This window comes from Budorcas taxicolor, chromosome 13, assembly GCF_023091745.1.
Source record: "Budorcas taxicolor isolate Tak-1 chromosome 13, Takin1.1, whole genome shotgun sequence".
Classification (NCBI taxonomy): Eukaryota; Metazoa; Chordata; class Mammalia; order Artiodactyla; family Bovidae; genus Budorcas; species Budorcas taxicolor.
In genome coordinates, this window is record NC_068922.1 from 36,255,028 (window position 1) to 36,282,345 (window position 27,318).

General features: G+C 39.2%; 1 protein-coding gene across 2 annotated transcripts in view; it reads left to right on the plus strand.

Annotated features, from left to right (window-relative positions):
- The window catches only part of MPP7 (MAGUK p55 scaffold protein 7), a 227,844-nt gene extending 208,501 nt beyond the window's left edge, over positions 1 to 19,343 (plus strand). For both annotated transcript variants that reach the window (XM_052650871.1, XM_052650870.1), the window contains 5 exons: positions 7,470 to 7,550; positions 13,948 to 14,041; positions 15,755 to 15,863; positions 16,916 to 17,059; positions 18,640 to 19,343. In XM_052650871.1, coding sequence (XP_052506831.1) covers positions 7,470 to 7,550; positions 13,948 to 14,041; positions 15,755 to 15,863; positions 16,916 to 17,059; positions 18,640 to 18,819 — 608 coding nt within the window. In that variant the 3' untranslated portion in view covers positions 18,820 to 19,343. The remainder of the gene's footprint in view (positions 1 to 7,469; positions 7,551 to 13,947; positions 14,042 to 15,754; positions 15,864 to 16,915; positions 17,060 to 18,639) is intronic.
- Positions 19,344 to 27,318: the final 7,975 nt, after the last annotated feature.

Here is a 27,318-nt window from a genome sequence, read left to right on the forward strand (position 1 = left end):
AAGTCTGGCCAATGTCTGGGAGAAAATGCAGAAGGATTGCCGTGTTAAGCAGTACAGGTACCACTGGAGGTAAACATGCATTAAAAGCTGCATCTGTGTCAGTTGCTTTCCACAGAATATACTGTCTTCATGTTTGTGCCAACCTGTTCAAAGATCAGGAACAGAAGTGAATAGTACTTGGCCAGAGCAATAGATTTCTTTCCTATATACAACTTACTATTAGACTCAAATAAAAATTATCTTATTCATACACTGTGGCTTTCTAGATGAGTGTACAGTATGTTAAAACTAATTGGGCTAATGTCTACCTGCCTGAATCTCTTTCTGAGAAGTTTATTTCCTAACAGATTAATACTACGATTTTTAGCATATTGACCTTTTATGTGTAAGGTACCACCCATCCTGACGTACATTATTAAATTCATCAGCCTTAAGAAAAACTACAACTAAATTCTGTGCTTGATGTTTACAAATGAGAAATTACTTTATGCTAACTCTTTGCAGGACTACATCATGAGTGTCATTTGAAAAAAATACCATATTTCATTGGTCTCTGTAAACATGATTTTCACAGTAATACATTATTGTTCTAGTAAATAATTATTCACTGTTCAGTGACTCAGGCTTTCTAAATAAGTAGATGGTTGAAGTTTAAAAGTACACTGTCAGAGAGCATGGCTTTTTAAATTTTTTTTTGATGTAAGAACATCATAGCCTCTTACATAGAGTGTAAGAACACCCTCATCCAGCAACATGAGAGAGAACTCTACACATGGACATCACCAGATGGTCAATACTGAAATCAGATTGATTATATTCTTTATAACCCAAGATGGAGAAGCTCTATACAGTCAGCAAAAACAAGACCTGGAGCTGACTATGGCTCAGATCATCAGCTCCTTATTGCAAAATTCAGGCTTAAATTGAAGAAAGTAGGGGAAAATCACTAGGCCATTCAGCTAAGACCTAAATCAAATCCCTTGTGATTTTAAACAGCGGAAGTGACAAATACATTCAGGGGATTAGATCTGGTAGACAAAGTGCCTGAAGAACTATGGATAGAGGTTCTTAACATTGTACAGGAGACAGTGACCAAAACCATCCCTGAGGAAAAGAAATGTAAGAAGGTAAAGTGGTTGTCTGAGGAGGCTTTACAAATAGCTGAGGAAAGAAGAGAAGCAAAACGCAAAGGAGAAAGGGAAAGATATACACAACTGAATGCAGAGTTCCAGGGAAGAGAAAGGAGAGATAAGAAGGCCTTCTTAAATGAACAATGCAAAGAAATAGAGGAAAACAATAGAATGGGAAAGACTTCAAATTTCCTTTCAAATTTCTGCCCCATGCAGGGATTCAGAGTGTGTAGGGTTCTGTAGTTGTCCTTTAAGAGCAGAGTCTCTATTCCCCACTTCTCTCTGGCTCTCCTGAAAGTAAGCCCCTCTGCCCTTTAAAGCCAGAAGTTCTGGGAGCTCGTCTTCTTATGCAGGACCCCCAGGCTAGGGAGCCGGATGTGGGACCCGGATGCCTTGCTCTTTGGGGAGAACCTCTGCAATTGTAAATTTCCTCCTGTTTGTGGGTCACCTACCTGGGGTGGGTGGGTCTTGATTATACCTTATCTCCACGCCTCCGACCCATCTTGTTGTGGACTTGTTATATCTTTAGTTGTGTAAGCTCTTTCTACCCGTCTTCAGGTTGTTCTCATTGATAGTTGCTCTGTAAATATTTGTTAATGTTGGTGTGCTCATGGTGGGAGGTGAGCTCAGTCTTCCTACTCCATCATCTTGACCCCACCCTCCAAAATCTTTCTTTATAAGATAAAAATAAAGGCATTTTTACATTAGTTAATGTGCATATTTTCCTAAATGTAAAGCTTTAAATAGAAATTTTACTAGCATCATTTTATTAACCCCCAAATGGGCTGTATTTCTGTGGCTGAAATGAATGAGCCTTTATATAAAACCACACACAACACATTTGCCTACTCTCAGAAAGGAGTTACTAATTAAATGCATTCAAGTGTTGAAAGTAATATGCCTTTCTGAAGAACACAAGACATATTATCACTGCTGTGGTATTCTGGGTGAAAATACATAATAAAATCATAATCTACAGCCAAAAAAGAAAAATATATACCTTTCTAATTATTTTACTTCTCCATTTAATGTATTTTTTACAAGAATTTCAACTAATGCAGATGACTCGTGACTTTATTCTGTCTAGAATTTGCATGGAAAATGATTTTCTAAATTCTTATCAGATTAAAAAAAGAGACACATTTTCATTTCTGCTTTGAATAGAGTCATTCCTTTGTTTTTAAAGCTAGCAAGCCCATCCACTGTACGAATAACATTTGCTGCATGCATTTCAAATTAGTGAACTCCAAATGATTTTTTAATGTGCTTTTTTGCCTTCTCCTTTGATAGCATCAGTCCATCTGATTTTCCTTAGTCCCGAATCAAGAATCTGAATAGACATGCCCTGTGTATGTTGTCCAGGCCTGGTATGCTTGTCATCTTCATTAAGTTTAGTTTAGAGTTCTCAGAAGTTCTGCACACGGTAAGATTTGAGTTCACCAGATTTGACTTCTGCCATTTTTTGTAGCCTGAGTCTTGTATTCCACAAGTATAACTTTTCATCACTGTTTAAAGTGCGAGGCAACTTGGAATGGGGTGAAAGACTCTGTGAAGTTATGGGTCACAGCTACAAACAGCTGAGCGCCTCGTTACCTGAGCCTGTGTCCTGTCAGCATTCTTTCGATAAGATGATGGATTGAGTGGAAAGTATGTGGACTCCTGAGCAGACACACAGGCTTCTGAATACCAGCTAAGCCACACTCCAGATGTGCGACCTTGGGAAAATTACTTGCCCTTTCATCATCTCGGTTTTCTCATCTGTAAAGCGAGGATAGTAATACCTTTCTTGCAGGGATGTTTTGAAGATTAGTCATGGTGTATGTGAACCACGTGATACAAGCCTGACCTCCCTGTATCGTCGTCATCTTTGCCTTTCCAAAGCCTGCTGTCTGTGATTTAAATATGCGCTATTTAGACTGTCTTCTCTGCTTTTCTTTAGCATGAACAACTACTTGCTCAGTCGTGTCCGACTCTTTGCAACCCCATGGGCTATACAGTCTGTGAAATTCTCCAGGACAGAATATGGAGTGGGTAGCCATTCCCTTCTCCAGGAGATCTTCCCAACCCAGGGATCAAACCCAGGTCTCCCACATTGCAGGCGGATTCTTTACCAGCTGAGCCACAAGAGAAGCCCTGGACAACCACAGCTGGACACAAACTCTAGAGTAACTTATTTGCATACATATGTGTCAGTTCCTTTCACCAATTGCGGTAAAAAATTTATACACTGCAAAGCAAATGAATATGTCTCCTTACAGGCGTATGAATGAACCTAACTCCGTGTGCATCCCTAAGCCAACTGTGGTGTAAGTAGTCTAAATACAAACCATTCAGCTAAAAATGTGAGTGTATGCCCTTCGATCCCTGGAGAAGGAAATGACAACCCACTCCAGTATTCCTGCCTGGAGCATCACATGGACAGAGGAGCCCAGTGGGCTGCAGTCCAGGGGTTGCAAAGAGTTGGATGCGACTGAGCACATATACATAAGATGTGATCTTAAGGTCAGGATCTAAAAGAGGAAAACACCCAGAACTTCACCAGTATGGATAATAGAATTGATTCAAGGACCTGGCAGGGAGGATGCTGTTTATTGGTCTGCCAGGCAATTTTGTATAAGAATGATTAAAATTATGTCCCTATTTTAGTTATTTTGTGAGAGTATCCCACACAGTATCCCACCATGAAGATAATGTCTTCAAATAACCTAATCTAGGGGAAATTTTTAAAATTGTTTGCCACTGCACATTCTTGGCATGGTCTGTGGGTGTGCAATAAAGCAAGGTCCCTAGTAAGAGTTAGGTTATAAGGGCTGGAATTGAAAGTAGTCCAAATTTAAGGGTATCACGTTAAAAAGCAGCATACTTTCCCCCCACTAATTCAAACATACCTAGTTTTTTCCTCCAGAGTTAAAATAAATCACTGTGGTTTTTTGGCATGGGTAGAAGAAGAAAAAAAAAAGGAAAAAATGCTAGACTTTCACTCAGCAAATTAGCTCACACTCTGGGAAGTACTCCAGAACTTAGACCTGCTGAAGGAGCAGTGAATTCATGTCCCCCTTTAGTTCTTGGTGCCTTGGTGGGCAGCAGGCAGGCCAGGGCCCACCCACTAGTTAAGTTTTAGTGTTTTCTTTGCTTCTTTTTCATTTTTTTTTGGAGCATCTACAATCAGGTTTGCATCATCCACAAAGCATCGTAAAACCCCTTGTTTTTCTTGTTTGTTTTCTGTTTTTATTTAAAGGAGGAAGTTTGAGTACTTACTCAAAATGTTGTTGGTCCCTTCAGAGGAGATAAAACACATCAGCCCGTGCATGGTGCCTGGGTTTTGGAGACCAGTGCTCATCATTTTTTCTCCCTTCTGCTTCACTCACAGGGAGACCCCCACCCTGCACTTCCTATCACACTGTACTCCTTGCCTGAACTTAGGGGGATGGATTTCTGTCCCTTAAGCTCACTGTTGCAGAGGCAGATCCGTCACCCTCCCTTCTGCTTAAGACTCAGGAGCCAAGTTCAAATGTGAGCTCCACCAACCTCTGTATGTTATCTAACCAGCACATCCAGACATTCTAGGTGCGAACACTTCTTTTAACTCCCATGCCTTGGGTTCATTTGGCAAATAGTTTTACTTCTGTCACAGCATAATGACTGAAGTGAAGTGAAGGGTTAGTTGCTCAGTCGTGTCCAACTCTTTGCAACCCCATGGACTGCAGCCCACCAGGTTCCACTGTCCATGGAATTCTCCAGGCAAGAATACTGGAGTGGGTTGCCACTCCCTTCTCCAGGGAGTCTTCCTGACCCAGGGATCAAACCTGGGTCTCCCACATTATAGGCAAATTCTTGACCATCTGAGCCATTAGATGCTCAGTAATTACTGAATGTAACTGAAATAAATAAATCAAACTAATAAGTGTCTACATTTTGCCAAAGGAAGCAATTGGTGAACAAACAGGTGACATCGCTGAGTCTGTTAGAGGATAAAGACAAGTAGACCACTGTGGCAGAGTGTGATCTATTGATGCGCAAGTACAGGGAGCACAAGAATATGGCCTTCGACCCACATTTAAAGTGTTAGGGGAAAATCCCACAGCTAAGCTGAATCCCGAACAACAGGCATGACTTAGCAGGCCAGGAAAGGACAGGACTGTTTCTGCAAAAGTAAGAGGCCTGTGATGAGGACCCAGCAGCACAAAGGAGAATTTGCTACATTCCAGGGTGGGAGGTCTCATGCAGCAGGAGTGTGCAGAGAGAGGTGAGAGTGAAGGTTATGGAGAAACACATGGCTCCCAACATGCAATCTGTGCAGACCTGTCAAAGGATCCATATTTGACTCTCCTCCCGGTGGAGGAAGAATGGGTGATGCTGGTGAGAAGTGACTAAAGCCTAGAGATGCTGGGACAGGAGTGTGCAGTGACTTGGAGGAGAATATAAGGTTAGGGGGAGGTGTTTTTGAGTTTTCCTGGTCATTCTTACTGTTTTAAGGTATGTGACAATATTAACTTTTTGAGTATTGTTGGGAAGGAGCTTGAAACAGAAAGCAAGAGCGGTGAAGACGCAGGAAGAGACGTTCCTAAGAGAAGGCGTCGGGCGTGTGCCTGGAGAGGAGGCTGTTGCGGGGGTGCAGCCACATCTAGATGTGTGTGTTTCGGGGAGGACTCTGAGGCGTGCATGTGTGGGCATCTCTGTTCTCCACGTCGCTGAGGTCTCCTGAGCCTCGTGTGGTGATGGGAGCCCTAGAAGTTAGGTTCTTTCAGCGACAATCTGGAGGGCTGACCTTATGGGGAAGGGAAACAACAGAATATGATTCCTGCTCTCACAGTGCCTCTGTTTGGTGGTAGAAAAGAAAGTGAAGCCACTCAATCCTGTCTGACTCTTTGTGAGCCCATGGACTGTAGCCTACCAGGATCCTCAGTCCATGGGATTTTCCAGGCAAAAATACTGGAGCCGGTTGCCATTTCCTTCTCCAGGGGATTTTCCCCACCCAGGGATCGAACCCAGGTCTCCTGCATTATAGGCAGACGCTAGGCCATTAAGCAATGCATCCTCCAGTTGTTTGTTATGATTTTTAAGTCTTATGAGGGAGGTATCAGGATACTCTGATAACTTAAGGATGAGACAGAGGGGCAGGAGAGACACCCCTGAGAAAGGGTTGTTTGAGCAGAGCTCTGAAGGATGCATCAGAACTACCTGGGGCTTCTGCACTGCAGGCCAATTCTTTACCCATGGAGCCACTGGGCAAGCCAGCTGGGGCTTCAGCTGAAGGGAAGAGTGGAGGTCACTAAACAGACCCTGATGGCAGTGCTGTGGGCAGCTAGCTGTCCAGGGCTTGTGTCGTTCTGACTTTTGATTTCAGACTTGTGTTTGAAACTGCTTTTTGTTTTCTGTTCCGTGTCTCCTAATCATTTCATGTCACTCTCCCAACCTAGTTATTTCTCTTTGAAGGCGAACTTCACGCATCACCTCTTGTTCTTCACAGCTTTTACATATGCCTTGTTCGCTCCAGGTTGTTCAGTATGTGCACACTGATTTGAATATGTAAGGTCTATGCTTCCCTGCTGGCTCAGACAGTAAAGAATCCACCTGCAGTGCAGGAGACCTGGGTACGATCCCTGGGTTGGGAAGATCCCCTGGAGGAGGGCATGGCAACCCACTCCACTTGGTGGGCAGCAGTCCATGGGGCTGCAAAGAGTCAGACATCGCTGAGCAACTGAGCACACAGCACGACACAAGGCCTTTGCAGGTTTTCAAAGACTTAAGGACCAACTGAGAATATGCAGGGCTGCAGAGGGCCTTAACATGGTGCTGGCAGTTGTGCAAATTTAAAATGGATAGCTAGGTTTGCACCTAAAATCAAGGTTCAAAGATTTTCTTTTATGAAGATTTAAATATTTATATTTCAATATAAACATTTAAAATTGAAGGGATCCCTATCCAGACTGTGTAATTCCACTTTTTTAAAGGTGAACCTATTTTGTAAGCTCTTCTGGATACTGTTACCTGTTAATGTACTCAAACAAACACTCTTGAGTATGTTTCATTGAAAACAAAGATTTCTGATCTTTTTAATGGCAAGGTGGGAATTTAAATTTGAAAAGTAGAAAAGTGAAATACAAAAAATAATAATTAAAAAATAAAAAGTAGAAAAACCACTAGATAACTCCTAGCTTTTTCTTATGTACAGGTAACTCCCTAGTTTTTTCTTATGTACGACTTGACTAGAGATAATCTCTTTACTTGGGATGCATATGAAGTTGGATACACATTTTCAGTCTGTCTCATGGATTCAGGTCAGTTGTTTCTATGGTGTTTTGTTGAGGGATGAATTTCTGTTATCCTGTCTTTCAGGTCCTGTCGGAGTAGGTTTGAATGAACTGAAGCGAAAGCTGCTGATCAGTGACACACAGCACTATGGCGTGACAGTGCCCCGTAAGTTCTGTCCTGTTTGATGCTGCACATGCTGGCCCAGCACTTACACAGCATACGTGCTGCAAGCTGGCTGCCAGCATACACAGCTAGTCTTCACCCCAGCCCTGGGGAGGACAGAGGGACCTTATCCACATTTTACAAAGGAGGAAACTGAGGCCTGAAAGTTCAGGGAAAAGCCCCAGATGACACAGGCAAGGTATTTGTTGGCTTCAGCTTCCCACTCAGTTTTTATGGTGAATTTTAGTGCATGTATGACATTAATTATTACTTACGAGTTTTCTTCTAAATAGAAGTGTATTCTGCTTCTTTAATTTCCAGAGTTTTCAACAAGCTTTAAGATCAGAAGGACCAAACTACAGAGAGCTAAGGGAGGCTTCTTGTAATATAAATGTTTCTTAATTACTTTTCATATTGTAGTCATTGACATATAGTAAAATGAGCCTTTCATGGCCATATAATCTGAATGTGGTAGGCTTCTTTTCAGTATAGAGAATAAGGTCTGTTTTTATAAAACTGGTTTTCACAGGCATGCTTACAAATGAAACATGATCCTGGAAGCATTTTGATATTCAGAATAAATGCCATTTAACTCCTTAACAATTTGTTGATACTAGGGAGCCATCTAAAAGACTAGATTGAAATGTTGGCTTTTTGAGTGGTTTTAGTAATGTTAAAGAAAAAAAAAAAAGTTGTTTGTATATCGCCCTCAGCAGTGTTCTCCAGTTTTGGACGAGTTTGACTTTATTTTAAAATTATAGTTTTCTGTTACCTCATTACTACATTTTTCCAAGTTGTTCATAATCATTTTCAGCCATAAGTTACAGGGTTGCTAATTTCTACCAAAAGAGATGAAAGTAAAGGAGAAATGGAAATATGTAATTAAATAGTTTCTTTTTATTTTTCCTTTAATTATGCACTACTCTCACAAAAGCTGAATCATAATATGCAAGTCATTAGAAAATCTTGAAAAACAATAAGCTTACAGGTGAGTGATTACAGATGAATCCTAGAGGAAAACAGATTACAAAGGAGAAAACATTTAATAATTTACTAGTTTCTTCATTGCCTTTGTCTTATTTTGTTCTCGCAACAGTGATATAAGATGGTCAATATCCCCATTTCACAGAGGAGGAAACAGGTAAAAAGGATACTTTGACTTACCCAGAAGTTCTGTAGGCAATAATCACACTTGATTTGAAACCAGGTTTCATGTTCTTCCTCCCACGTAACACTACACAAGCCTTTCCAGCTCCAGATCCTCTTAACTGTAGCCCAGTGAGTGTGTGTCCACTAAGTCTCTTCAGTCGTGTCCAGCTCTTTGCCACCCTATGAACTGTAGCCCGCCAGGCTCCTCTGTCCATGGGATTCTCCCAGCAAGACCACTAGAATGGGTTGCCATGCCCTCCTCCAGGGGATCTCCCCAACCCAGGGATTGAACCCACGTCTCTTATGTCTCCTGCATCGGCAGGCGGGTTCTTTACCACTAGCACCACCTAGAGTAAAAACTAACTTCTTTTGAAGAGGATAAATCTTAATAAGAGTGTCTATCAAATGTAACCCTCCCCGGTAGTTTTGATATTATTCAAGGCACCTTGGACTTCCCTGGTGGTTCAGATGGTGAATAATCCACCTGCAGTGCAGGAGACCCAGGTTCAATCCCTGGGTCGGGAAGATTCCCTGGAGAAAGAAATGGCAACCCACTCGAGTATTGCCTGGAGAATTCCATGGACAGAGGAACCTGGTGGGCTACAGTTCATGGGGTCACAAAGAGTCACCACTGCACCTTGGACTCAGTGTATCCATCTGTTAAAATATTATCTACATCTAAAGTTGTTACAGAAATGAACAACATCCAGAAATGTTCTAGGGCTGAGACTCCCCAAAGAAATCCCGAAAAGAGTAATTATCCTTCTTAAACAGGTGCTAATGTTAAAAGATCCCCAGAACAATGTTTTCCATACTTGCCTGATAATATGAATCCCTTGAGATTCCAGACAGATTCTCCTGGAGATCTGACAGAATTCCTGAAAATCTGTGTTCACAGACAGCATCCCAGGTGATTCACTGTATTTAGACATGTGTGGGAAAACAGCCATAGTATCAAATGTGGATGATTTAATTAATTAAAGATTTTTTTAAGAGCAGTTTTAGAATTTTAGATAGGTTTGGCCTCCCTAGCTGGCACTAGTGGTAAAGAATCTGCCAGCTGATGGTTGGGAAGCTCCCCTGGAGGAGGAAATGGCAACCCACTCCAGTATTCTTGCCTGGAAAATTCCATGGACAAAGGAGCCTCACGCTGCAGTCCATGCAGTCTCAGAGAGTTGGACACAACTGAAGCGACTTAACACGCAGCAGGTAAAAGGCTTTATTAGGCAGTCATGCTGATTTGGAGAAAAATTGCTTTGATTATACCACCAGTATTCTGTTTGATGTTTAACTCCATAATCTCCATTCCCACAACCTCTTTTTCATCCTTCATATTGGTGATTTTCTCTTTTTATCTTGATCAGTGTGACTCCGTTTTTAAATTTTGTTTTCCTTTATTGTTTTCTAAAAATATTTTGTTAATTTCTGTTCTTTACTATTTTACATGTGAAAAGAATGTGTATTCTGCTGTTACTGGATGTGATGCTACGTAGGCATTAACTAGACCCAGGAAGTTGGTAGTGGTGTTCAGATCACCTGTGTCTTGCTGACATTTTGTCTGGTCCTATCAAATGTTGCAAGAGCGGCATTGAAATCTCTTACTATGATTGTGAGATTATCCTCTTCTCCATTTAACTCAGTCCAATTTTGCTTTGTTATTATGTATGTCGGAGAAGGCAATGGCAACCCACTCCAGTACTCTTGCCTGGAAAATCCCATGGATGGAGGAGCCTGGTAGGCTGCAGTCCATGGGGTTGCACAGAATACATTTATCTTTTATCATTTTAAAATATTCTTTTTTTCCTTGAGGTATCTTATCTAAGTAGCCACTTCAGCCTTCTTATTCTTAGTGTTTATATGGTATATCATCTTGTGTTTCTTATCAACATATCCGTGTCTTTATATTTCATGTGTCTTTCCTGTAGACTTGTAGACAGTATGTACTGGGATCTTGGATTTTCACCCATTCTATGGCTCTCTGCCTTTTAAGAGAAATATATAGACCATTAACATTTTTTGAATTGATGAAATGATTTAAGCCACACTTTTATTATTTGTTTTCTATTTATTCCCTTTGTTTTTTAATTCCTTGTCTACTTTGTGAGGGTGGTATTTGAATGTTCTTTAGTATTCCATTTTAATTTACCTAGTGGCTCTCTGCCTGTATCTCTTTGCATTGCTTTTTTACTGGTTGCTCTAGGGATTACAATTGCATATATCTGACCATTCACAGTTTAAGTAACTTTGTGACATTTTACATAAAATATAGAAACCTTGCAATTATGTAAGTCCCTATACCTCCACTTCTTTTTGTGCAGTTGTCAAATGTATTATATTTACATACATTGAAAACTCCAACAGATAATATTATAACTTTCACTTTAAATCTGTTATATGTATTTTAAAGAACTTAAGCAGAAAAAAGTAGACTTCTATTTTTACTCAACTATGTATTCTTCCTGTTCTTTCTTCATTTCTGAAGATATGCTTCCTTCTTAACATTTCCTTTCAGTCTGAAAAAGTTCCTTGACTATTTCCTTTAGCACAGATCTGCAGATGATAAAAGTCTTTATTTTGCCTTTAATCCTGAAAGGTATTTTGGTCGAAGGTCTTTGCTTTTAGTTCCTTAAAGATAGGATTTCATTGATGTTTTATGCATATGGTAAGAAATCTGTAGTCACTGAACTCACGTGTCTGTACCCTGTGTATGTACTGTGATTTTGCTTTTGTTGTTGTTTTCTGGATGCTTTCAAGATTTTTTCTATACTTTTCTTTCACTTTGAGTTGTTTGGATGTGCTATGTCCAAGCATTATTGTCTTTGAATTTTTCCTGTTTGGGATTTGTTGAGTTCTGAACTTTGTAAAATGTGTGTCTTTAATCAGATTTTAGCAGTTTGGGACGTTATTTCTTCAAATGCTTTTTTAAGCCTCAGTCTTTTTCAGTCTTTCTGGCATCCCCATTACACATCTGTTAGGTGTTTCAGTCAGCATTTTCATACAGGTTTCTAGGGCTCCATTTATATTTTTTTTCAATTTTCTTTCTCTTGGTTGCCCAGATTTTATAATTCCTATTGATCTATCTTCAAGTTCACTGACTATTTCCCCTGTCATCTCCATTCTGCTATTGAGCCTATCTAGTGGTTGGTTTTTGTAAAATATATTTCAGTTCCAAAATTTCCATTGTTTTCTTCTTTCTAGTTTCTATTTCTTTGCTAAGAATTCATGTTTTCATTCATTCCAGGTATATTTTTCTTTATCCTATGAAGCATAGTTGCAATAGTTGCTTTAAAGTCTTTGATAGTTCTAACTTCTTGGTCATTCAGGGCTGTCTTCTATTATCTTTCCCTTTGAGAAATAAATGCTCATTTTTTTCAGTTCTCTTATGTTGAATAATATAAAATTGCATCCGGGATATTATGAATGCTATGTTGTATTGACTCCAGATCCTGTTATTCTGAAAAATGGTAATGTTTATAGTAAGCAAGTAACCAACTAGTTTTTGTTTAGACCATAAGTTTTATCTCATTTTCTATAAATTATGGTTTAAATCTCACTTCAATTTTCTAAGCTTTGCTATGTTGGTTTGAGTCTGCCCTGTCTTGTGCAGTTAAGGGATCAGTCTGCAACTTTATGTGAATAGCGCAGGTCTCAGCTCCACTCTCTATGCCTTCTGTACACTGGTTTGGGCATGTTCTGTGCTTCTACTACTTGTGGGCTAGGCTGAAGCTTGTGTATTCTAATCTTTGTTGTTTGTTGTTACGTCGTGTCAGACTTTTGCAACTGCATGGACGGTAGCCCACCAGGCACCTCTGTCTATGGGATTTCCCAGGCAAGAATACTGGAATGAGTTGCTGTTTCCTCCTTCAGGGTGTCTTCCTGACCAGGGACTGAACCTGAGTCTCCTGCTTGGCAGGCAGATTCATCATCACCAAGCCCCCTGGGAAGCAATTCTAATCTTAGTTCACTTCTTAAAACTTTGCTGGTTGGAGTCTGGGCTTCATGTGCACAGCTTAGGGGTTATTCTTAGATTAGTGTTGATTTCTTCACAGAATTGGCATATTTCCTTCTTCAGCTTTCTCCCTTCCTGGATTCCTTGCACACTCTTCAATGCACAGGGGAGTTTTCTTCCTGGTTCTTTTCACCAGAAAGTCAGGGCTTCTGTTGGAATTTAGACACACATTCCTCCATACTACTCTGTGAACGAGCCCACCCATAGGGCAAAGTAAAAGAAAGTGAAGTCACTCAGTCATGTCTGACTCTTTGCAACCCCACGGACTGCAGCCTACCAGGCTCCTCTGTCCATGGAAATTTCCAGGGAAGAGTACTGGAGTGGGTTGCCATTTCCTTCTCCAGGGGATCTTCCAACCCGGGGATTGAACCCGGGTCTCCCTCATTGCAGGCAGATGCTTTACCATCTGAGCCATCAGGGAAGTCCCCCATAGGGCAAAGCTAAAGGGAAATAAAAGTTAAAGTCTCCCTTACTGAGGCTGACTCTCTTCCACAGTCTACTTGCTTTATTTGTTTTCAAAGTGCTCAAAACAAAAATAGATGTTTTGGGTTCAGAGTTTTTAGTTGTAATCAGGAGGGATGGACTGCAGTCAGTTTTATACTTGCCACCTCAGCACTGCAATTCCTGAGGGTTTTACTTTTGTTTTTAAAGTTAATACTGGATTTTCTGCTCCATTATAATTCAGTAGCAAATAATTAGGCAAAATGACTAAAAAGTTTAGAAGTTCACTTGTATTTCAAGAAGTTTATAATTTTGCAAACGAGAAATTAATAGAGGTCTTTGATTAGTAAAGCAAACATTAATGGCATACCCTATGTACCATGTGTAAAACAAAATAATTTCAGAGTTTACCTTTCAACCTAGTGAGCAGTAAACTTGCTTCAATGAATAAAGAATCAATAAAAGATGATAATAAGCGTATTATTTGCAAAAAAGGAAAATTTCCCTTGAATTTAAATACCATTTTATTTAGTTGACATATTAATGCCCCTTCAGAATAATTAATGGCATAAACACAATGCAGCTCAATATTTAATCCACCCTTAAGTCAATATAACTTTAGTATTAGTGGAAAAACTGAATTAATGGGATTCCTATATTTTATTAGCTAATGTGCTTTTTTAAAGTTTTAAATCTTATTTATGAAAAATCCTTTAATCAAATACATAATTTCTTTTTTAGTATTTCTCTTAGGGTGGATGATGTAGATACTTTTTTGAACTCTTTTTAATTAAATCACAGATACCACCAGACCAAGAAGAAGCCAGGAGAGTGATGGTGTTGAATATATTTTCATTTCCAAGCATTTGTTTGAGACAGATGTACAAAATAACAAGTATGTGGAAGATTTTTGAAGAATTTTCATGAAACTACTGTTTTTAAGCATGTGGCCATATATGTAGTTATAAGCAATTCCATTTGAAGTGAATTTTCACTTTTATAATAATATTTGAAACTGATAAAATATATTTCAATTAGTGGTTATTACTAACCTTTGCCTTTAACTTTTCAATAACCTAGAGCTGTTGTGTATCTGGTTACGTTGAATGTGTAGGGATTATTTTGAAGAGTAAGGGAGTGTTGCTAGTGTATTCCTGTCACGTCTTCCCACCCCACTAACTGAATCTTAACATAGAATTTGGATAGAACTTTATTTTAAAAACTAGTAACTGTGTAATAGATCCCTAGATACGATCTCAGGTGGCCTTGGCCTGTAATGGCTTGAAGCGGGGCTTGGTTCCCAGCCAGAGATGGGGCTGGGTCCTGATGGTGGAAGCAGCAGATGGTAGCCACTAGACCAATGGTCAGTGACAAGGACCCTGGCCCTTCGGCTTTGCTGAAAAGAATTTCCACAAAGACGGAAAGTAGTGAAGCAACTGAAGTACTTATTAACAGGAAAAAAAGAGTATAGTATGATGTGTGGACAGACACGAGTGGCGAGAGAGTCACTGAGCTGCACCCTCGTGGCAGTCTGAATTACTTTTATGGAGTTTTCTTCTGGGTTTCCTTTGACTAATCACTTTGATTTGCCTGGTTCACAGTCCCTATTTGGTATATCTCAGGATCCTTCCATGTGTGCACATGCATCTCTTAGCCAAGATGGATCCTACCACAAAGGCACATGGGTAGGAAACATCCCTTAACATAACTTCCCTTTGGCCTCCAAGGAGCCTTTTTTGCACGTGTATGGTCAGGGAGGTCTCCTGACTTTGAGAAATAGGTCATCTGGGCAGGGCCCAGACTCCTCCCTTAATTGCCCTGCTATTCTCCTGGAGTTACAGTCAATAGGGAATGAATCTCCCAATCTCTTTATGCTGATGGTTGGGGGGAATGTAGGGTGTGGGTAGGGCTCATCTAGCTCCTGCCTCAGTTCTAGCACGTGCCACATACCTCTGTCTCTCACTGGCTTTTCAAAAAGTTAAATAGAAAATAATGTTAAGCATCTTGCTTATACCATAGCTTCATGCAAGCCCTAAGTCTCCCACCCCAGGTTTTCCATTTGCTTAAGGATGAATGTTTTAGGCTATCAGGGAGCAATGTGTGTATTAATGCAAGACTGTGGGATTTTATTGAAACATCAAAATGCTTTTTTCAGGTTTGGCACAGTGATTTTGAGTTTTTATAGCACGTGATCAGCCGCCCTGGTTCCATTAGCCAACAGCCAGTCCCTCCTCTTATGCTAAAGCTGAGCTTGGTTATTCTTTTGTGTGTAGTGAAATTTCAGTAGTTTCTATTGTTCGGTTTATTCACTGTTTTATTGCATTGCATTAGCTCTGAAAAAGAGGTGATGGAAAACATTAGAGTACTGCTGGACTAAAGTACTTCTTTCTGCTTAAGTGTAATACAAGCAAGTGTTACTGATTTGAAAAAGTAAAATAGAAGATTTTTTAGAAATTGACATTCTGAAGTACTTGGACCTAGTTATTTTATTAAAAACAGTTTGAAAATTACATGTTCAGCAAAACATCTTTTATATATATGAATTACATCTGCCATATATATATATGTATATATACATGTAATTCACAAATGATTCTAATTTCTACAGGTTTATTGAATATGGTGAATATAAAAACAACTATTATGGCACAAGTATAGACTCCGTTCGGTCTGTCCTGGCTAAAAACAAAGTTTGTTTGTTGGATGTTCAGCCTCATGTAAGTGAAGAGTGACCTAGTCAACACACTTCTAGCCCATCTGAGCATTTCATTATGGGGTAAATCTGAAATCTACTCACTTTTGGGATTTAGGTGCCTTTCCTAAGGTGACAAAAGCATTTAAATGTAATTTGAGATGGCTCTGCTGGAAAAAAAAACACAAAACCCATGTTGTTAGAAGAAAGCCTGGAGATGTGTGTTTATAACTCTTAGATTCAGTGTTTGCCAAGTATAATGACTCTTATTTATTCTATGTATTTTATATATAAAAATATATTACATTGTATGTATAATGTATTCTCCTGTATGTATTATAAGTGTTCATAATTGTTGGCAATGGACATTTTGGTTCTCGGTCCTCTTTCATGGATTTTGGATCTATAATTAGCCGCGAAATGTAAAACCCTGGCAAGAGCCGTGGGCGCCTCACAGGAGTTGTACAGCTACCGGGTGGAGCTCACCTGGCACCCTGGGGACTCGGTACAGGTGGATTGAGAGACAGCGGGTGAAGCAGCTCACTTTCCTGTCTCACCACAGACCACCTCCATCAGCCCCCACCACCCTACTCCTGCAGAGGCCCACCCACAGCATGCTCCTCACTACCCGGGAGCAGTGCTGACTTCAAAGCAGGAGACTTGCCCCTGAAGGGGACTCTGAAGGCAGGATGAAAGAGAAGGGACACCTCATTCTGAGAGCAGGAGGAGGCTTAGATGGCATGGCTGGAAGACTTGAATGTAAAGACAGTTAACTCATAGCGTCTTTTGGGTATTAGATCTAAGAACTAGCTTTCTGGTATTTTTAGCTGCTTCTACTCAAGATTTAATGATGGCATATTTCAAAGCATTTTAAAGACAGGTTACATTCTCCATTTGTCTAGAGGTATCTAGTAACATTTAATTGTCAACAAACGAACAATAATCTAGTGAAAGGGGTGCTAACCTTAATTAGGAAATAATTTTAAGGAATTTTCTCCTTAGAAAATTCAGTTTTACTACAAAACATACTCCTGATATTATGAAGAAATGAAAGAAAATGTATTTCCTTCCTTGCAGACAGTGAAGCACTTAAGGACACTAGAATTTAAGCCGTTTGTGATATTTATAAAGCCTCCATCAATAGAGCGTTTGAGGGAGACAAGAAAAAATGCAAAGATTATCTCAAGCAGAGATGACCAAGGTGCCGCAAAGCCCTTTACGGTGAGTATGAGGGTGCTTTACTGAAAATGCATAAGCAGGAGTTGACGTCATATACGCAGTAGTGACCACATTAAGGAGACTGAGAGATGAGGCTGTGGTCCAAACATCCAGTCAGGACAGAACTGCATTTGGGTACATACATTTTTTTTTCACTTTATTTTACTTTACAATACTGTATTGGGTACATACATTTTAAGTGATTGCCCTGATTGTTTTTTCTGCTATTGTGAATGGATCTTCATATTACATTGACCCAAAAACTATTTTGTATGCCTTTATGCATACTTATAAAATTTCTGAAGGCACATGTGAAAAAAAACCACTGAGTTTTCAACTAGCCTTATTTTTAAAGGGGAAAATACCAGTCAGTTACTATTACTCATTAATAGTCTAGATGAAAATTTAATAATTTGCCTTTTGTACCAACATCATATATAGCATAATAAAAGAAAAAGCATCATTTGGGGGTATAGGACAAATAGACTCGTATTGTTCAATTTGTATTTCCTTTGACTGTTGTTAGAAATGGCACCTGAAACTTTCACAACATTGTTGATGGGCTATACTCCAATATAAAATAAAAGGTTTAAAAAAGAAATCACAGCTATGGTGGGTTAATGATTAGAATGACTGGCATGGTCTCTGTTTTTTGTTTTTAACCTTGAGACAGTGTATTATACTTTAGGATCAAAAGAATGGCAGAAGCATTTTTCCCCTCCCTCTTTTAAGTAACTCATCTTTAACCTTAGTCCATATTAATCTATAAACTATTAATTGTGGGTATCAAATACACATGATGTTTTTGATTTCCAGTATTTTAAAAATATCTTTTTTTCAAAAGTGCTGACAGTATACAACCATACTAAGTAGGTACTGTTATATGATGTTAATTACTCAGGGCTCTGGATTAACACTAAAATTAAAATCTCTGTTGTGAAAATCTTCTGTGACCTTGAGAAATCGACTCTGAAATGACTTCAGGATGTCACAGTATAAAGAATTATTGTATTATTTATTACAGTCTTTTACAGTGTAAAGGTTTCTCAATGAAGATAATAAACAATAACATAGTCCAAAGATTTAACTCACATTTACGTATATGGTCTTGCTATATAACCAAATAAAATTTTCCCTGGTTTCAAAAATGTATGGAGGGCCCCTTACCCACTTGTACTGAAACAAAGAAGAAGATGGTATACATGTCCTTTCATAAATGTATCCAACTCTGAAAAAGTAGTTTTTCTTATACATTCCTTGCTATGAATAAATGTGGACATTGCAGGCAAAGCATCAGGATAAACACTTCTACTTTAATACTGAAACATCCCTGTAATGATAAGTGACTAATTATCCTGAAAGGTGGGAGTTTTGACTCTTGTCAGAGCAGTTTTAGTTACAAGCAAATAGAGAATATTAGAAATTATGGCTTCTGAAGAATTTATAGTTAAAGAGGATAATTTTCTTTCATGGCTGAGGTGAAATAGTGAAGACAGAACAGCATTAGATAAACCAGTTTTGTAATAACTGCACTGATGTGATGGAACTGCCTGGTTAACCAATTCTATTTAATACTTTCGTAGGAAGATGACTTCCAAGAAATGATTAAATCTGCCCAGATAATGGAGAGTCAGTATGGTCATCTTTTTGACAAAACTATAGTAAATGATGATCTTGCTGTGGCCTTCAATGAGCTGAAAACAACTTTTGACAAATTGGAGACAGATACTCATTGGGTTCCAGTGAGCTGGTTACATTCATAACTAAGGGAAGTTTTCATAATGATCTTTTTTTTTTGTAGAGTGCATGATTAAATCAGTTACCATTTTGGTGGTAGGGTTTTTTTTAATCTATATCACTGTTAGAGATGTGCAATCTTGGTTAAAACTGAATGTTGATTTTGTATCTTTTTATAGTCTTATTTCAAACACAGTGTTTGAGTATAAGATCCAGAATTAAAATGTGCACAGTACTGTATTCTGAGCAGAGCTTTGAACCGTCTGGCTGTCTTGAGTACAAAGCTCCACCTCCAAGAGGAGGTGGAACTTTTTATAGAAAGTCTTAGCTAGAGTATACACATGGGCGTCCAGTGCTTCTGCTGGTCTCAGATGTGGTCACTGCCTTTGCCATTTGCATGTTAGCCATTGAGGATGATAAGTTTACAGCTTTGAGCAGCTCCAGACAAGACAGCTTAGGTGTACTTTGGGTAAATCATCATAGATGGACCTGGACTGGCAGTAAGGTGGAGTCCTCTTAACTATCTTAAAAGTGCAACATTTTCTCTTACATAGACACAGTATAGTCACAGTGTGTGCACTCAAGAATCTCTCTTTAAAGGAATTACTGAAAATCTGTCTTAGCGAGTGGCCTTCGTGTTATAGTTTGAGAAGGCTTTGTTGAGTACATATACTAGTGACTCAATAAATGTTTAATAAGGGAGGGTAGGCTTTGAAAATTATTACATATGAAACTAAAAACCTTTCCTTGTTAGAATGGTGATTACATACCCAAAAGCACTGATTACAAAGGATAATTTATAAATTCTCAGACATTTCTTTCTGGACTCACTAGAAATTCTGGAGCCAGTTATCTGACTTTGCATTTTCCCAGTAGATTACAAGAATGAATCCTATTCTAAATGTAGGTTTTACATGTTACTGATACAGTTAAAGAAAATGTGGCCATTTCCCCAAATATGTGCAGTTGATCACCATATTTAAATTTAACTATAAATTGTATTTTAGAAAACTGTTCATGTAATGTTAACTTATTTCTTTGTCATCAAATTATTTCTTTACATTGGCCAGATACCATCCTAATCTTGCTGTTTTTAAAGAAGTTTAAGATTCTTATATTGTAAATAGGTAGATGGGATCTCTCATTTTTCTTTGATACTGCTGACCTTCAGTAAGTAAATTATACAGCTGAAAATACTAGAAATGTGCATAGTTGTATAAGAGAATATGCTTCCCATTCTTGCATGCAGTAAGACCCTGCCAATTAGGGAATCATCGTATCTGTGACTTTTAAACAGAAAAAAAAAAATATTTTTGTTGATTTCTAAAGAGAGTTTAGATGGACTGTTTAAAGAAAAATAGTGTAGTGAAATTTTATATATTTATGAGATATTTGAAAGGCATATTTTTTTAATTATCAAATGAGGCTATTCATAAAACAAATTGTATGTAAAGATGTCGTTAATTTAAAATAGTTTTTTAAATCAGGGTCAACATTCCATGTAAATATTTTGACCTTTGTTTGTACTCAGATCCACATGTGTGCTGTGTGCACATCTAATGGCATGACTCACTGGTTTCCTTCATACATGTGAGATTTCATACCTGATACACACTCGCAGCTAAATAGTTAGATAACCAATGTTACCTGACAACCTAATCCAAACAGCAAATTCTAAGTTAATTAAGTAAACAGCAACCAATTCAGTTTAAAAAGAGGTTTGGGGTTGTCAAGTCTAATACTGAAGCCATACTTCATGGTTGTGTGGCTGGTCTAAAAAATACAAGTCTCCTTGGATGGTTTGGGTAATATTCTTTTTGAACACTGATCGAAATTTCCAGTACATTGCCTTTCTAGGAAATGAATTATAATTTAGGTAGTCAGAATTCTTTGTTCAGAAATAGAACATGGTTTGTTTTTGTTTTTTGCCTCAATTCTTTACTGTGGAGGTAGAGAGTATGTGATAACAATGGAGTCCCTTTCGGTGGTGGGGTGGTGATGGAAGTGTTATAAAAATATAATTGTCCAATCTCTCTCCCTTTTTACACTAGAGCTGAAAAGTATTTTTTAAAGTAATGGAAAAGGGGCAATTCAGCAATTTGAAAACTCTTTCATCAGTAGTACACATATGTGGTCTTGCTAGTGACGTCTCCATAGCCACTTTGATGCTTAGAGATTCCGTTCTCTTTAATTTTTTAAGGCTAGTAGCTCCATGGGCTTGGGGATAAATGTTGCAAAGGGCCCTCAGTCCTGTACTTGGTGTACCCCTGGCTCCCTCTTGAGGGAGGAGAGACTGGTTCTTTAGGCAGCCTGCTCTCAAGACAATGTCAGTCGCTATTTGAGAGAACAGGAATATTTATTTTTTTAAGTCCAAATATTTAATATCCAAGATTAAGAAGATAACCCTGTATTCCCATCAATAACAAACTGGAATCTGTTTGCTTTTTCTTTTTTTAGGTGAAATTGAAATACCATTTTTTACCATTATTTTACTTACCAGTATAGACATTATTGATATCTTTAAGGCTGACCTTCCTGGTATCATGGTATCATGTAATGACTGAATGTATCTAAATTGTAATAATTTAAAATTTACAAGCATATAAAGCAAAACTATGTTGTTAAAAGTTTCCTGAAGATACAGATTTTTATTATTTATTTCCTTTTGACTAGAAAGAGTTTATAAATAAAAGGAATGGAAAACCTTTGAGCGTAATAAAGTATCTTCAAATTATATGTATACTTTCTTGAAGACTGCTCTTGCACTTGGTATCTCCTTCACTGTTTCTGATGGTAGAACAAGTTGTTTTTTTACTGACACCATGTGATTTGAACTGCTTCTGTCTAAAACAAAATTTCATATTGGTTTCAGACATTAATTGGTTTCATCAAAGTTGTTGGAGAGATGAAATCCACTAGCCTCAATCCTACTCAGTCCAGCCAATCAAAGATGTGGAGGAAAAAATGGGATGGTTGATCCCAGCCCTTCCACAGTGGAAACACCCCGCCCCTACTCCTCCCATCACGAATGGAACATTACCCATGTCCTCTGCCTGAGTTGGAGGTGGAAGTGAAAGTGTTAGTCACTCAGTTGTGTCCAACTTTTGTGACCCCACGGACTGTAGCCCACTAGGTTCCTCTGTCCATGGGATTCTCCAGGCAAGAATACTGGAGTGGGTTGCCATTTCCTCCTGCAGAGGATCTTCCTGACCCAGAGGTCGAGCCTGTGTCTCCTACGTTGCAGGCAAATTTTTTTTTATCATCATCTGAGCCTATGAAGACAAACTACCACCTCTTGCTGCTGCTGCTGCTAAGTCGCTTCAGTCGTGTCCAACTCTGTGCGACCCCATAGATGGCAGCCCATGAGGCTCCCCCATCCCTGGGATTCTCCAGGCAAGAACACTGGAGTAGGTTGCCATTTCCTTCTCCAATGCATGAAAGTGAAAAGTGAAAGTGAAAATGCTCAGTCTTGTCCGACCCTTAGTGACCCCATGGACTGCAGCCCACCAGGCTCTTCCGTCCATGGGATTTTCCAGGCAAGAGTACTGGAGTGGGGTGCCATAGCCACCTCTTACAGACAAGCTAATTAGCTTTGGCCTGGCTTCAGTGGTTGAGCCCATTAGCCCAGCCCTGCTTCCAGTGAGACATGACCTGTTAGGACCATGGGATCTGGAGCGATTTGTTAAGTTTGGCTTTGCCTATTATTAGTTTTTACTTTACTAGCATGTGAGATGAGTGCAATTGTGCAGTAGTTTGAGCATTCGTTGGCATTGCCTTTCTTTGGGATTGGAATGAAAACTGACCTTTTCCAGTCCTGTGGCCACTGCTGAGTTTTCCAAATTTGCTGGCATATTGAGTGCAGCACTTTCACAGCATCATCTTTCAGGATTTCAAATAGCTCAACTGGAATTCCATCACTTCCACTAGCTTTGTTCGTAGTGATGTTTTCTAAGGCCCACTTGACTTCACATTCCAGGATGTCTGGCTCTAGGTGAGTGATCACACCATTGTGATTATCTTGGTTGTGAAGATCTTTTTTGTACAGTTCTTCTGTGTATTCTTGCCACCTTTTCTTAATAGCTTCTGCTTCTGTTAGGTCCCTACCATTTTTGTCCTTTATCAGTCCCATCTTTGCATGAAATGTTCCCTTGGTATCTCTAATTTTCTTGAAGCGATCTCTAGTCTTTCCCATTCTATTGTTTTCCTCTATGTCTTTGCATTGATCTCTGAGGAAGGCCTTCTTATCTCTCCCTGCTACTCTCTGTAACTCTGCATTCAAATTGGCATATCTTTCCTTTTCTCCTTTGCTTTTTGCTTCCTGTTTTTTCACAGCTATTTGTAAGGCCTCCTCAGACAGCCATTTTGCTTTTTTGCATTTCTTTTTCTCGGGGATGGTCTTGATTCCTGTCTGTTGTACAGTGTCACGAACCTCCATCCATAGTTCATCAGGCTCTCTATCAGATCTAGTCCCTTAAATCTGTTTGTCACTTCCACTGTATAGTCATAAGGGATTTGATTTAGGTCATCCCTGAATGGTCTAGGGGCTCCCTTGGTGGCTCAGAGGGTAAAGCATCTGCCTGCAATGCAGGAGACCCAGGTTCGATCCCTGGGTCAGGAAGATCCCCCCGAGAAGGAAATGTCAACCCACTCCAGTATCCTTGCCTGGAGAATCCCATGGACAGAATAGCCTGGTGGGCTACAGTCCATGGGGTCACAAAGAGTCAGACACGACTGAGCGACTTCACTTTCACTTTGAATGGTCTAGTGATTTTCTCCACTTTCTTCAATTTCAGTCTGAATTTGGCAATAAGGAGTTCATGATCCAAGCCACAGTCAGCTCCCAGTCTGCTTTTGGTGGTCCTCAACAGGAAAGTGAACCAAGTTTTATCTTTAGCCATTGATAGGGAATATATCTGATATCAACTGAAAGAAGTGTCCCTTAACTGTGTTCATGCCCCTTCCTAGACTGCTACACCTTTCCAGATGCTTGCTCACTTGCACTTAGTTATCTGGAGGGCAAGGAATATTGTACTTTTATAACAGCTCTTATTCACATATACCTACATGGGCTACATCATCAAACATCTGTGGGATTTATATACAGTTTCACTTAATCCTCCTAACTACATTATACAGTAGTAGTACCTTATATGGAAGTATAGTGCCTTATATAGAAGTGTGGGCTTATGTGCCTTGCCCAAGGTAACAGGGGTGATGCGTAAGGATTGGGGTTCAATTGTGGTCAGGCTCCTCCAACATCAGGATGATTTCACTGCACTGCTTGCTGGTGTTGCTATACCTTGAGCCAATTCTGGAAATAGGTGAGATTTGATAATTAGGAGTGATTATTCATCCTTTTTATGCATAGGCAATTTACAGAGAGTTTTCTCAGAACACTGTTGCTTTAGTCAGATAGCTCTTGATTCCTCTATGCCTCTGTTGTGGGCTAATCTTCAGACAGCCTGGTGTGCTGTGGTTCATGAGGTCGCAGAGAGTCAGACATGACTGAGAGACTGAACTGAACTTCAAACAATGACTATTATCAAAAGCATACAAAAAAGTTAGCATAATATGCAATTTTTCTGTTTTGTCTGAATCCTAGTCCTTAATGATGGAGCATGATTTGTCTAATCAGTTGTGATAATCTCCTCTCTGCCAGGACTGATCTGAGTTGGTCCAGCCACTCGATTCCAGGTAATGTCTGTCAGAGGAGCTGTGAATTGAGTTGTGTCCTTGGTTGAAGCAAACACCTGCATGAGGTTAAAATCCTCTATGCTCCTGCCCCCATTCCTCCTGTTTGAGATGCTTCTATTACATTGTGGTGCTTAACAAGATGACAGCCAGAATCCTAACCCTAAATCAATGGATGAAAAAGGTCAATCTATAGATGAGTGAGTAAAAAAAAGAAAAGATCCTAAATCCATAACGTCACTGAGCTGTTGAAAAAAATCTTTGGGACCTCTTTCCTCTAATTACTGAATAAACAATGTTTTTTTAATGTATTTTTAATTGAAGGATAATTTCTTTATAATGTTGTGTTGGTTTCTGCCATGTAACACCATGAATCAGCCACAAGTATACATATGGCTTCTCACTCTGAAACCTCCCTCCCACCCCCCACCTGACCCCTCTAGGCTGTTACAGAGGACCAGGTTGAGCTCCCTGTGTTATTCAACAACTTAAAATGAAAAGACAGCCCTCAGGATGGGAGAAAATAATTGCAAATGAAACTGACAAAGGATTAATCTTCAAAATATATAAGCATATCATTAAGCTCAATATCAGACAAACATGAAGCTCAATATCAGAAAAACAAATAACCCAATAAAAAAACTGGCAGAAGACCTAAACAGACATTTCTCCAAAGAAGACATGCAGATGGCCAACAGACACATGAAAAAATGCTCAACACTGCTCGTTATTAGCAGAATGCAAATCAAGACAATGTTATTTTATGCTCTGTTGGTGGGGATGTAAATTGGTATAGCCACTATGGAAATCGGTAGGGGGGTTGTTCCTCAAAAAAATGAAAATTGAGCTACCATATGAGCCAGCAGTCCCACTCCTGGGCATATATCTGAAGGAAATGAAATCACTATTTTTAAAAGAGATCTGCACCCCGACTTTCCACATGCACTGCAAGATTATTCACAGCAGCTGAGACAAGGAAACAACATGTCCATCAACAGATGAATGAAGAATCTAGGGGATGTGCATATACACATTTACATACACGTAAAAAGGAGTGTTATTCAATGGTTAAAAAATAGGTAAATTCTGCCTTTTGTGACAACATGGATGTATCTTGAAGGCATTATTCTAAGTAAAATAAGTCAGAGAAAAATAACTATATGTGGTGCTAGAGAAGACTCTTGAGAGTCCTTTGGACAGAAAGGAGATCAAACCAGTCTATCCTAAAGGAAATCAACCATGAATATTCATTGGAGGGACTGATGCTGAAGCTGAAGCTCCAATACTTTGGCCGTCTGATGCAAAGGGCTGACTCACAGGAAAAGACCCTAAGACTGAAGGTAGGAGAAGCGGGTGGCAGAGGATGAGATGGTTGGATGACATCACTGACTCAATGGATGTGAGTTTAAGCAAACTCACAGAGATCGTGAAGGACAGGGAAGCCTGGTGCACTGCAGATCGTGGAGTTGCAGAGAGTTGGCTCCAGCTGAGCGACTGAACAATCACTTGTATAAGGCATCTACAAGAGCTGAACTCAGAAAGTAGAATGGTAGTTACCAGGCGTTGGATGGAAAAGGCGGGGTGTTGGTCAGAAGGCACAAGCTTCCAGGTATGAGATGAGTAAGTTCTGGGGATGTAACGGCATGGTGACTATTGTTAACAACACTGTATTACATGCTTGCAAGTAGCTAAAAGAGTAGATCTTAAATGTTATTAACACACACACACAAGGTAATTAGGTGATGGAAGTGTTAAATAACTTTATTGTGGTAATCATTTCACCATATATACATATATCAAACCATCACACTGTACATGTTAAACTTATACAACTTTATGTTAATTATATCAAAACTAGAGAAGATGTTCTCTTAAAAAGTGTTACTATTAGGTTGCTGTTTGCTTGCTGCTGGAAGCATTCCTAATGGAAAGCAGTATCCATGACCACCCAGGCCACTCCCAGTGTCTGCATCACTTACCAAAAATGTCACTTGTCCTGCAATGAAGCATTGAACCTTAAAACATTCTGTAACCTGTAGCATAAAATAAAGCAAGAGACTCCATTTACATTTTATTTTGCTTGTGTTCCACTTTTTTTTTTCCTCCACAATGTAACATTTAAGTATGGGGAAAGTTGTTCTGTGTTTTGGGATTTACAAATTGATCATGGTTGTGAATTACAAATTGATCATGGTTGTGAATCTACAATTTTGGCAAAGTGATATCTCTGTGATTAAATTTGACCTGGGCACTAGTAATACCAGAAAGTTCCATTTGTCATGCCCCTGCCCTGTGCCAGGTACTCTGCTTGTTAGTAGTAGGTGACCTGTTTGTGATCATCAGCTCCACTTAAACAGATAAAGGACCTAAATAGAAATGTTTAAATAACAATGGCTACAAAACAGTATAATTACATGCTAATGAAAGCTATACAGCATAAAGTAATAACTGAGGAAAATATACTGCTCTAAGGAACCTAGAAGATACCAAAACAGCTGAGGATGGAAGAAAGAAGGATGAAAACAAACATGCTTAAATATTAGTTAAAATATTTTAGGTATTTGAAGGCAATTATTTGTGGAATTGAAAGTAAATGCAAAGAGGAATCAGACAAAATGAGAAGACAAAAAAAGGCCAAATGGGTCTCTTATTACAGATTTAAATGGCATAAACTCATGTAGTAAGAGACTGTTTTCAACTACATCAAAAATGGACATCAACCATATTCTTTAAGAAGAGAAAGATTTAAAAAGGATTGGCAAAAATGTGCAAATGCAAGGCAGAAGGAAACAGAGCAGAAGACACGATAATAATATCAAAATTGAGGTCAATGC